We start from the raw sequence: 13,368 nt of genomic DNA, 5'->3' as shown, positions 1-13,368 counted from the left end.
GTTCATGTAATTGCTCACCCTCAGCCTCTGCACAGGAGACATTCACGTCAACTCTTGTGTATTTAGTTGTCAGACATGTTAAGAGATCAAAACAACTTATTTTATGTGGTTTGGATTTAAGTCTGGTTTGGTTTTGTTTATGTCAGATTTACTGTGAAAACATTTGAATCCTGTGATTCTAGGCTCACTAAAAGGGGTAGAGAATTTACAGCGAGGAACTTTAAACATGAGAAACCACTGTTGAGTCTACTTGGGTGGGTTTTTACAATACTGACTCATTAGTGATCTGATTAAAACCACATTTCCAAATGTTCACAGGAGCTATCTATAGATCATATTTCTATAATGTGCAATATGAAAAGCGTTGCTTGTTACACATACCCATAAAGCCCACATCTATCTATAGAGTGTTATAGTATCTTTCAGTCAGTTATTTTGGTTTTATGACCGCAACCACAGACTGTACGGACATAGCCTCCTTACCTTCACCCAGAGGCTTCTGAATAGCAGGTTTTGAAACTCAGAGTGGGCTGCTCCGCTGCCACCACCTTGGCAGGTAACTCCCGGGTAATCCAAAAATGGGAATAAGAGGTGGGGTGTGTGTGGAGCCGAGACTTCGGTGCAGGTAGGTTCAAATAACTCTGACAAGCACATGGTCCTGTTAGTATCATTACTACAGCTGGGTGTCTTTGTTCGAAGATCTAACCCAAGGCTAATTCATTTGCTGGCTAATTAGTTAGTTAAGGAGCTAAGCTAACAAGCAAGGTATGGTGAGCATTGACAGCGATACCTGGTAATTGGTACTAATATAGTACAATTTCCCTCACCTCAATATACAGGAGCACAGACAGACACAGACACCAACACCACAGAAGCTGCAGAGAGGTCTTGGTCAGTAGCTAGAAGTAGCTAAGGTGACGACGAGCAGCAAGCCAACTGTAGGGCCACCCACCTGACACTTGAAGCAGCCATGCCCCCAATTATGCATAACTTCTCTGCTCTGGTGAACTTTGTTTCCAGAGGCAGCAGCAACTGTTTTCAGCAAAAAGCTCTGATAAACCCAGTAGCTACCGAGCACCAGCTAACAAAGTTAGCAATTAGCCTAATCATAGAGCGGAATTTATCAGCTAACGAACCAGACATTACCTAGTAGAGAAAAAACAGTGAATATGGACTTACTTTTATCTGGTGGCCAGAAACACTAGTGTAAATAAATTTTGCTCCATGTCTGCTGGATGTGCAAAAAGACAAATGCTAACATGTTACATATTAGCCATGCTAACTTTGTAAGGTGATGACAACACTTTTCACAGCTTGTTGTGCTGTATCCAAGTCGCCAAAAATGCAACAATAATGCAGCTTTAAACAGCAGGAAAATTACAGGTGTAAAAAACATTAATTACGGTTGAATTATATTTTGCTTCAGCTGCAGGGTCCTGATATTATGCATGCTGGATTACTGCTTAGTGGGACGTGTGGAATGGAGCCACTGTTAATGTTATTAGTAACACCTGTGCTTTTCCTCCTACAAGTAAAAATGTCTGTTGTAAAAAAGACCTATTAACAAAGTGAGACAAATCAAAAACTTACACAAAACTGTGAGTTTTAGAGGTCTGGAAACTCACTTTGTCACACTGACAAAAATATGTCTTATTTCAGTTGGAGAGCCATTGCTGCAGTTTTCCTAACCTTTACAATTTTCCTTTGAGAGGTATTTCCTGTCTTGCCTTACACATTGATTACACTGACACAGCACAAAGGGTGTAATGTGCAACTGGAATGAATCAGCACAAAATGGCTTGGCTTAAGTGGAAGATGCTGAAACACTGAGGTATTAACACATACACTACACTGCCCTGTAACAGATATTTGTTGTTAATGATTGCATTTTGCAGAAGAAGACACACAGATAAGAATGTTCTTTTCCATTTTATTTACTTTGTCCATGTCACTGCAAAAAATGTTTACAAAGGACCTCTTATGAATAACTTTATCAACCAGTCCAAAGTTGAACTATAAAAGTGGTGTGAGATACAATAATGCCAGAAGCATTCAGTTTACGGTAGCCTACACTGCAATAAAACAAGAGTAATAGAAATTGTGTAGTGGAAGTGCTAACTATGTTAGTGAAGGTGACCTTTTGATGAAGTCTCAGAAAAAAATAGATTTGGAAAGGATAGAAAAATGTTTCTAGTTTCTCTATTATGATCAAATAGTTGAAGTCAGTGTATATTATGGTTCAATGAAGAATCAGTCTACTGACTCAGTGATTATTGAAACTTGCCACATCTGTCTTATTTGACTGTCTCTATATATTATTTGACATAATGCATCTATATATAAATGCTAAATAAGGGAAGCATGACCCAGTGTTACTTCCGTTAATAACATTACGCTGCTACATTTTTCTCAGTGTGTTGTGGTTGTACGAACACAGTCCAATAAGCAAACTTGATTTATTGGTAGGTGAAACAAGTACAGACAAGTACTATGGAGCACCACTATTTGAGCACAAAAATGTGCAGTATCTCTTCAGAGTAATACACCAAACAGTCCGTGACTCCATCTTAGAGAGCAGAGGGTCTGCTTTCAACATGTGTATTGAAAGAAATGTCAACTGTGGGGTGGCTGGGAACATTCAAAGAGGCACCTTTCAGGATGGATTTTGCCCTTTAAAACATCTTAGAAACCAGATCTAAAGTTTCTTAGGGCCATATCTGTGCTGGAATATGTTCTGATTCCAGATGATGGCTTTAGAACTGATGGACACTGTGACTGGAATAGGTAGTCGTTTGCAATATTTCCAAGTGTTACCCTGATTTAAGTTTGATGTACAAATTCACAAAACTGAATGGGACATTCACTCCATCCTCAGAAGTTGAAAACCCCAGCTGAATAAAAACACTTTTGACATTAGCATACAAACTTCTTCAAATGGCAGAAAGGTGCTTTGGCACTGAATTAGCTGACTTAATCAAAACATGATGCTGAGATATCTACCATATCGAACAGTTAAAACATACTAGATTATGTATCTGCTACCTCTATACCAGGAATTAATTGTGAGGTCCATAACCTGTGCAGAGTACAGGACTGTGACAGTGCAGTTCAGTACAGGAAGTCAAAACCAACATGAATTAACAAACTCAGGATGAGATGTATGCTGGATATATGCATTCGAGCTTTAGGACCCACATCAAAATGAAACAAGGCATCAGTCATTAAAAGCTATAAAAATATATTGATAACATTTTCTTGTTGAATGCAAAATAATATCCTTGATTAGGTTGTGGACAGAGCTTTTACATCAAGGCAGGTATAGAGTTAAGGTTAAAAAAAAGTGCATTACAATCTAATGTCTTGAGCGTCCTCCCTCAAAGGCATGATGTTCCATGTGAGCTGGAAGAGTCAAAGTGATTCACGATGAGTATAAATCATTCAGGGTCATTCAGGACACAGTTAAGACAGTTTAGACTGGCTTGATCACAGAAAGAATTTCTTCAATTTTGAATTGAAAAAAATCTTTCAACAGTCTCAGGTTGCTACAAAGTACAAGTTGAGCCCAATTCTTTAAACCAAACACAAGATAAACACCACAGTTTGTTATTTTGGTACCAAATATTTAGCAAGTAGTGACAAGACTGGCCTACTGTGTGTGACTATGTTATGTGAAGCAGGTATGAAGGAATATTGGGTTTTTGTCTTTTCTGTAACATCAATAAAGCCCTGATTAGCCTACAGCCACATACACTCCTCCAATCCTCCTCTGGCACTCTCTCAACATGCTCTGGCTGGAACTGTGTCCTCCAAATTTGCATAGTTCAATCTGTTCCTACAGTCTCACTTGTATGATAAGCAAGTTTCTGATGAAGCATCTGCAAAGTTAAAACTTTTTTAATAAAAGGTACGATAAATGAAAGTGCGGAAAAATAGGCATACTTACACTTATAAAAAACAGCTTTAAAAGATATGCACGGGAGCAGCTCATAGACTTTTCCCAAGATATTTGCTTCGTTAGCAAGAGATGCATCTTTATTCCAGACCTGTACAACATCCTCCCGATCTCGAACACTAACACTGACACCAACAACCTCATCATCTGGGAAACAAAAGGAGAAGAAAAAACACAGCACCGATGTTAACAGCAGATATATTTTACATCAATAGAATAGCTATATTTGGAAAAAGCAAAGGACTGTACCTGAGGCACAGTAATCTGCAAACTGCTCCCCAATAGTAGCAAGTAACAACTCTTTCCAAACTGCAGACTGAAACACGAACAAAGAAAAGGTGATTAGTAATTCAGAAATTTCTATTAATATGTGATACTTTAATGCATAAAGAAGCTAAACAAAGCACAACACCTACGGTGCTTTCTTTTGGTATTTTCATCTTCCATACTCCTCCTTTTGCATTGCTTTCTTCTTCCCTGGGAGAGTAAAAGATTTTTTTAAAATGTAGATACTGTGAAGAGGAATCCGTTTACATGATATATTATAAGAGATAGAGAAATTGTTGGATAGTGTAAAAAGATGTCAAAATACAAAAATGTCCATCTGAATTGTTGTAATTATAATAAACTACTGGACAGTAACAACATCATAAGAATAAATGGGTCATCAAATATTATGCAACATTTTTAACTAAATGTCCTGTTATGATGATGTAATGATTCCAAAGTATGACAATGTAACAATTCAAGCTTTTATTACACACTGAAATAAATATATTTTATCCCTTTGTTGTATTGTAATTGTTACATTATCAGTCATCCATGTCCAGTGAAGCTGGAGGAAAATCTTTATTTTAACAGGTTATTTCATAGCAGTAACAGCCTGATCTACAGTTATAATATGCCCTCTGTTCAAGCAAGTGATAAGGACAATAATCATAATATTTACAATAACAGCAGACTCACCACAGTGGCCTCCGCTCTCCACGCATTAAATGATAGCTACATCTCAAAGGCAGGGCTGTGACCGGAGGGATGTTGTTGTAAACACTCCAGAACATCTGCAAACAAAAGAAACACACACGTAATGCCGACTATTGTCTGACTGATAAATCCTTTCTGAGGCTGAGGCTGACGTCGATATTTAGGAAAAATTAGAAAGCTCTGATAGCAGCCATTAAATAAAACACATAGTGTAAACAATCTTGATATGAATTCCTTAGTTTGGCTTTTTTTCCCCCAAGATACATACTGAGAAGGACATTTTACATTTGGAATATCAACCTGTCAGTGCTCTCTGGTGGTCAAACTATATAAGGCCTCAATTATACTCGCTTGTGGACTCCCTTGTATTGGCCGTGTGGACACAACAAATTGGAGTTTGCACGGACGTCTGCACAGAGCCTCGCATACACTCTCTGATGACAAAATGTACATCACGCGGACCCTTGTGTACTCACACAGTGCACAAAGTATAACACTAGCTTAAGGCAAACACCAGACAACAAGACCAGCACCAGACTCAAAACCCATGGAGCTGGTTTGGGATGAACTGGACAGAAAGTGAAAGCAAAGCAAACTACAAGAGCAAGACATTAGTGGGAACTTCTGCAACAGTGTTTGGGGCAAACTTTCTGAACAATATTTCCATTGTACGAGTGTGTTCAGCTGCTGAATGATTAAAACATTGTGATTAAATTTAGTTCAACATGAAAATTAGATAACCCTTTAAATTTTAAAATCTCAAATTGTTTATTTATTCAAATTTCAGAAACACTGACAATGTAAATTTAAATAACAGCCTGAAAAATAAACAGCAGTCTTCCTAGAACCATTTTGGGTGTTGTATTGTGTCCATCTTTATATTAAAACATCTGTCAATTAATTGGCAGAAAGCAGGGTTCAATCCTTTTGTTTTGGAATTTGATGGGACAAACTTCTGTTTAGTTTACAAGCTGAAAGTCCCCATGAAAACATTACAGGAACTGTGTCTTTACTTTCCTTTACACAAATCATCAGAGCATCACATCAAAAGGCAGTAATGTATGCACTGTAACATACAGATCACTCAATCAGCAGAATTTCACTAGAAAAATCTGATGTAATATGGCTGCAATAAATTGTGCACTACACACACATGTTCCATGATAAAATGGTTTGATATTTTTTCCCATAATTTGCACCTACTGTTGCTTTAAGTGCCAATGAGCTGCTTATTCCCTGGCATCAATGAAGCTCTGCTCAAGTGAATCTGACTCTTAGCCAAGTCATGCACTTGATCTCTTTGCTCTTAAGATGATGAAGCTCTTTAAGCTGACACTAAATCTCACCTGAACAGTTTGCACCGTGTAGATCTTCTTCAGATTGGATTCACATTCTGCAGCCGTCGTGCCTGGTAATGACCTGGAAGAACAAGTGAAAACTGTCTCAGCCAACAGAAGATGATGATACGAGCTGACAATGTGTGCTGCTCTCTCTCTCTCTCACACTCTCTCACACACTCACTCACACACTCTCTCACACACACACACACACACACACACACACACACACACACACACACACACACACACACACACACACACACATTAAGTTTTTGATTTTATAATAAATTTCTAAAAGCACGTTTTCACTCTGTCCGTGTGGATCATTGAGTTTATATTGATGACTGATTATGTATTTAAAATTTAATCTACAACACTTGCACTACTGAATAATTTTGGAACAGAGTTTTCCTCTGAGAGGGAGAGAGGTTTAGTAAAATCCATACCTCTGATTACTCATGTAGTCTATCTGCATGCCTATATAGATTATATGCTGGATATATATATATATATATATATATATATATAGCTTTAATTATTGATTTAACTGTTGATTATTTTTCACTATTAACTGTTTGTTTAGCATATTTAATGTCAGAAATAGTGGGAAATGGCTATCACAAGTCTTAAAATGTCTTATGTCAGACCAATTGTCCTAAACCCAAACATAAAACAGCTGTAATCATCAATACATTGTTGCAGATTAGTTATTCAGTTAATCAGCTAATTAGTTAATTGACCATTATTGTTTCAGTCTCGATAGGGTCTGTGGTCTGGGAGGTTATTTTATTAATATAACACTCCTTTCAAATACATAAAAGATGACAAATATACATGAATTTCCCCTTGGGGATAAATAAAGTATCTATCTATCTATCTATCTATCTATCTATCTATCTATCTATCTATCTATCTATCTATCTATCTATATCAAATGAAACCTCAGTCATCCAACCTTCAGAAACCTTTGCTCCATGGCAACCTATAAAACAATTAACAAAGAGTACACGACAAACAACAGCTCTGTGATCTCAAAAAAAGAGAAGACGACATTCAGGGTGTATTTTAATGAAATGTCTAAAAGACACTTAGCATCATGCATTCTTATTTTGATAAACAAGTGTCCCAAGCAAGGATACGATGTATGACAGACTGACGTGGAAAAGTGAAGCCTGTATTCTTTGACTGTGCTACTTTTTACAAAATGAATACCGTCTCGATTTCACCCAAACCCTCTCGGCTCCCCTGCAGAGAAACAGAGCTTCAGTAATTTCACTAGAATGTTTGATATCAAAACAAAGGACACGGTTAACATGCCCACCTTTTTGCTTAGGAGTCATTACCTTGAATAACAGCAGAGCCGTGAGAATTATAACTTTTCTGTGGTGTCAGACACGGTAATGTAAGAAAAACAGAAAAAAAAGGAGGTCATGTTAAACGCAAACATTCTCCCGCTACATTTGCTCCTGGAGGCCTGCGGAGAACTGTGGCCTTCAATGATATTTTTTCTCCCTCATTCCTGCTCGTCCCCGGGCTCTAAACTCAACGACAACATGGAAGAAAGGAAATAGTTTACCTGTCCAGCCAAAACGTCCAAGGTGAGTGCAGAGGCAGCGTTGTCGTATCGTCTTCTCGGTGTTTCTTTGTGATATTTTCCAACTCTTTCTCGTCGATGTCAATGTTGCTTTCAGAGGAAACTGTCTGGCCGCTCAGGGCGCCTCTGTCCATCTGTAGACCTGTCTGACCCGCTGGAACCGCCATTTCAGCAGGCACAAAGCTAAACCTTTATATGGTCCCTGTATGAACCTCCAAAAAAATACACCCGGTTTGGCTTTATCTCCAGATACAGAAACACACCGCTTTTCCGCCTACCGCCTGGTGACGTCTCTGCGTCACCGGGCAGATACGTCGTCGTTGGTCCATTCCAGAGAGCAGGAAAGGAAGGTGGAGTATCACTCTGCTTGATTTTCGAGTAGCAGATCACAAACCAGCCATCGGGCATCATGAAAGTATACTGAACTGTAAACATGATTAATTATGTCAAACCACGAGACTAAAAAAGAACCACACAAGCAGTTGATGGCGGTAGCTTTTAAATTTTGTCTACAAATTGACCAGACAGTGATATCAGCTGATGTTTTCCTTATCACATATCTGTATCGACCAATTAGTAACAAAAATAGCTGTATTAATGCATAATATATCCGTGCTGTGCTGAACATACTTGACCAATAAAGTTAATTCTGATTCTGAATTAATTTTGTAATCATTATTGTCCCACAATTATTTTTTTAGATTTCTTTTCTGTTTTGATTATTCCAGCTTTTTTTATTCACAGATATTAAATAATGGCAGAACACGGCTGCAACAATTTATTTACCAGGGCACAATTGAATGAAAAATCGACCTAGTCCTGGTTTCCACAGAGGTTGACAATTGATTACGTCTTTGTGGATTTTAATGCAATTGTGTCTTTTATCATCAACAAAGAGAAAGTTCTGCTCTGCTAGAATATAATCCTTGGAGGAATGTCTCTGCTTAACATGTGGAGCAGCTTCTTCAGATTGTATACAGTACATATTTATAGTGCATTTAATGTGTGTTTTCTCTCTGACCTGACCTAGTATATACATTTTGTGGGATGGTGAATGTGGAGTGAAGCAATGAGTGATTGCCATTTGTGCAGACCAGGAAATGTGCACGTTTTTCTCACGAGTGAGGCATCTTATTACACTATCTTCAGTCTGGTTGCCTGTTTTAGGGCACTTGGTTTGAGTACTTTGCAAGCTCCAACAAAAGTTGTTGGTGGAGCCCCCTACACAGAGAGATCTGTCTATGTGTAGGGAAATGATCAAGCATTAATGGGCCTATTAATGTACAGACTCAAATTTAAAGAAATGTGAATGTTCTAGTCATAAAATTCCATACTAGTGAGTAGATATTTTATTTTGCCAAAGTGTTATATTATTTGTTCTTTGGGCATCAAGCAAGCAGGAAGTGAGATTTCAAAGCTCACTAATAATACATAATTTAAAAAAGCTCAATCTAAATATCAGCTGATCTCAGCTGTTCATCATCCAAGATCCTGTTTTTAAAAAAAGCCAAAGATAACAATTATGGTTTCACATCGAAGAAATTAGACCATAGGACTCCAAAAGCATACACGTCTAACCTCAATGCCAAACCCAACCAACTTGGACCTTGGTTCCGGTCAGTTGTGGTTTCGTTTTTGTTCCCAATACGCACATTAATTCTCCCAACAAGGCCAATATTTGTCTGTGAGACAGCTGTGAAGGCTTATGTGTCTGATTTCTCATGCTCTGGATGCTGCATGGAGCAGACTGCAGGGGGTGCTGGTGAATCACTGCAGCAGCAGCAGCAGCAGCAGCAGCCTTGTCACATGATGTCAACTGTAATTCAAAGTCCTGCTGAGAGCAAGAGATCTTTAACATATTAATATAACATGTTCTCGACTATTTGAGACTGAATTTAATTTATCCTCAGAGTCGTGTTGGAGTCAGGCAGTGCTTTCAGAGACAACAGGGAACCCTCTGTCTTCAGCTGTTCTCAAGACACTTGTCAAACCCACTGACATTTCTGTAAAGGCATCATCTTTAACCTCCTTTGTCAGAACCACTTTGCCTCTGCTGATTCTTCTTAGAAACCACTCTGCACACTGCTGTTGTATTATGCAACCCGCTACCTTATCTGAACCCACACTGTTGGCTCTTAAATCTCTTACATAAAATGAATTGATCCCATTAAAGAGATGTTAACATAGTATCTCCTCTTCTCTATATGTATATTGTGTTTTAATTTTTTTTTTCTTGGAATAATAAAGACAACAAATTGACATTAATTAACAATGAACACTTGTGGCATTTCATACTCCTATTTCTGTGATATCTTTCTGATCAAACTTGTTTTTATAAGCTGCTGTAACTTGGATGGTGTAGCGTTTAATGTTGTCAAGTGTTAGCGGGCATCTCTGTCAATCCGTCAACATTTGCATCTCACTAGTGAAGGGAGACAGATTTCCTATACATTTCAATAGACAGGGACCGGCGGATGAGGCTGCTGACTGATCCCAGGCCTGCTCACTCACTACATGCAAGCGGACGTGCGTCGCATAGGCGAGACGCTGCTGTAGCTGCTGTGTGTGATAGACCCGTGCGGTCGCTTCCACCCCTGCGAGCTTCCGACCTCCCCATCGGCTTCTTACTAACATGTTTGCTTTTGCAGGCTACGCAGCCATAGAACTAATATTGTAGCTGTCGCGGCTGAGGCTGCGGGTGCGTAATTGCGCCATGCTTCCGCTCCACACCGCCTGCTTTTTTATTCCTCGAGACGAACGGGAGACCTCCGCCATCAGTGGAAATTGAGATGTGTTTTCTGAGCCGCTCGTCTGCTGAACGGATGCCTTCCGAGATGGTGTGTGAACCCAAGCCGGGTTGTCTCTGTTCAGCACAGGCTGGGTCAACAGACAGGGATGCTTTCTGTGCCGGACACTTGTGAGATGAAGGATAAGAAGAAAAAGAAGAAATAGTGAATGATTTGTGTTTGTTTTTTTTTTTGTTTTGTTTTTCTGGTGGGGATCAGTGCACATCGGGATGGATGTGATCCGACGTTGAACGGATGCTTATGAGTGGAATTTATTCCTGACTGGTTTTTTCTGTTCAAAGGGGCGGTGGATCGTGTTGATGGTTGATTTCCATTCAGCCCTGGCAGGATACTACCGTTCGTCGGTGAATTGATGTGGGAATACACGCTACCTCGGCTGCATAGATGGCAAACACAAGTGAGTTTGGGGAGAGCAGCCCGTCCTTCCACAACTATGCGTCCATGGCCTCTGCGGTCAAGCTGGCCTCCCTGGGTCTAATCATGGGCATCAGCCTGCTGGGCAACGCGTCGCTGTCGCTGCTGCTGCTGAAGGACAGCTCGCTGCACAAGGCTCCTTACTATTTCCTCCTGGACCTGTGCCTGGCAGACGTGGTCCGCTCTGCCGTATGTTTCCCCTTCGTGATGGCGTCGATCAGCGGCGGCTCCTCTTGGCCGTACAGCGCGCTCAGCTGCAAGATCGTCGCCTTCATGTCGGTGCTCTTCTGCTTCCACGTCGCCTTCCTGCTCTTCTGCGTCAGCGTCACCCGGTACATGGCGATCGCCCACCACAGGTTTTACTCCAAGCGGATGAATCTGTGTACGTGCGTGGCGGTGATCTGCATGGTGTGGACTCTCTCCGTGGCCATGGCTTTCCCCCCGGTCTTCGACGTTGGCACCTACAAGTTCATCCGTGAGGAGGAGCAGTGCATCTTCGAGCACCGCTACGTGAAAGCGAACGACACTCTGGGCTTCATGCTGATGCTGGCCGTCATCGTGGGCACGACCCATGTGGTTTACATAAAGATGCTGTGCTTCGTCTACGATCACCGTAAAATGAAGCCGGCCCAGCTGGTCCCGGCCATCAGCCAGAACTGGACCTTTCACGGCCCCGGAGCCACCGGGCAGGCCGCCGCCAACTGGATCGCCGGCTTCGGCCGCGGACCCACCCCGCCGACGCTGGTCGGCATCAGGCAAGCTTCCCACCCCGGCAACAGGAGGCTGCTGGTGCTGGACGAGTTTAAGATGGAGAAGCGCATCGGGAAGATGTACTACATGATCACACTGACCTTCCTCATCCTGTGGGCTCCCTATATAAGCGCCTGCTACCTGAGAATATTTGTGCGGGCGGCTTCGGTCCCGCAGCTCTACCTGACCGCTGCGGTGTGGATGAGCTTCGCCCAGGCGGGAGCGAACCCCATCATCAGCTTCCTGTTCAACAAGGAGCTCCGGATGCGGCTCAGAGCGTGTTTCCCCTGCTGCCTGGGCACACAGACACCCATGGAGCCATACTGTGTCATCTGAACCGCACCGGCCCCCGGATACTGCCAAAGACACATTTGTATCTTTCCCCAGAATGTAGACTGGTCCCCAAAACGGGATTTTGTGGAGGCTGAGCCCACTTCAGTTCAGTTTACCCACATGTTTTATTTGTGGCAAAGAGTTTACTATTTAAATCTGATTAAAAACACTATGGTGTTAATTTCTTACTATATTTTGCTTATCAGAACCAGACTGATAAAAGCTATGAGGCATATGAAGGCACAGAAGCATAATGTGATGCTTTTATATGATGTGTTTGAGGTTGACTGCCTCACCAACTGGGCATCATGATTAAGCCACGTTTTGATTTACACCTCTGCATGTACTGTAGGTGACATTCAATCCAAATATAGGATATAGCCCACATGACAAACAGGCCATGTGTCATGTTATGTCCTATGTTTGGAGACTTTTTCCCTATATAGGCTGTATATCAAACTATTTTGGTCCACTACTATATTGTACATGAATGTCATTTTGGCTATTTGTTTGTATATTTTGAAATTATACTACAATACACCTGTCTTGAGGTTGTTTGCCTTCTGCAGAACTGATGACCGAAACACAACAGAATTATTTCATCAGTTGGTTGGAGTCTGTGTCTTTGACATCTGCGACATACTTGGTTACAAATCATTTCAGTTCCAAAAATGAGATACAGATCTCATATATTTTTAATTAGGACAATGTCACATTTGTAAATACTGTAAAGCCCCATTCCCTCTTTCCTCATGCTTTTTGTTTTTTTTTTTAAACCAGCTATGTTGTATGTTTCATAATCTCTTCAAATTCTTTGTGTTGAACAAAGTATTAAAACCCACTTTAAAGGTATTTTGCTAATTCTTACTCACCGTTATGGGTCAGTTGTGTTGAGAAATGGGTCGATTCACATTCCCTGCAGGCTACATAGATAACAGGTCTCATTTTTCTACAAATATGGACATTGGGAAAAATGTTAACAATTTGGTGCTTTGGAAAGGATGTTTGCATTGTTTGTATTTCTTAGAAAATAAATGAGAAATGGATGATAAGTTGTTTTGGACTCTATCATCTGTTTTTAATAAGATATCTTCACTTGATTTGGCTCTGCTCTTGCATGCATCTCAGGTTATGCCACTCTTGGGTATCTATATTGTTCTGTCAGCATGCTGGTCAGTGATTTCTCATGTTTCC

General features: G+C 40.5%; 2 protein-coding genes across 2 annotated transcripts; one reads left to right on the top strand and one right to left on the bottom strand.

Annotated features, from left to right (window-relative positions):
- Positions 1-1,926: 1,926 nt before the first annotated feature.
- On the bottom strand, positions 1,927-8,166 carry eif4e3 (eukaryotic translation initiation factor 4E family member 3). The gene is made up of 7 exons (XM_022745269.1): positions 7,853-8,166; positions 6,283-6,355; positions 4,919-5,013; positions 4,369-4,429; positions 4,202-4,268; positions 3,944-4,099; positions 1,927-3,399 (listed from the first exon to the last, which is right to left on the bottom strand). Exons 1-7 carry the CDS (start codon positions 8,035-8,037, stop codon positions 3,353-3,355), a joined length of 684 nt encoding a protein of 227 aa, XP_022600990.1. The 5' UTR covers positions 8,038-8,166; the 3' UTR covers positions 1,927-3,352.
- Positions 8,167-10,973: 2,807 nt separating this feature from the next.
- On the top strand, positions 10,974-12,660 carry gpr27 (G protein-coupled receptor 27). Its single transcript, XM_022745456.1, has one exon. It carries the CDS (start codon positions 11,062-11,064, stop codon positions 12,175-12,177), a length of 1,116 nt encoding a protein of 371 aa, XP_022601177.1. The 5' UTR covers positions 10,974-11,061; the 3' UTR covers positions 12,178-12,660.
- The last annotated feature ends 708 nt before the right edge of the window (positions 12,661-13,368 follow it).

This window comes from Seriola dumerili, unplaced genomic scaffold (assembly GCF_002260705.1).
Source record: "Seriola dumerili isolate Sdu_G_001 unplaced genomic scaffold, Sdu_1.0 BDQW01000088.1, whole genome shotgun sequence".
Classification (NCBI taxonomy): Eukaryota; Metazoa; Chordata; class Actinopteri; order Carangiformes; family Carangidae; genus Seriola; species Seriola dumerili.
Note: the sequence above shows the minus strand (reverse complement) of the source record. Positions and strands in the feature narration are given on the sequence as shown.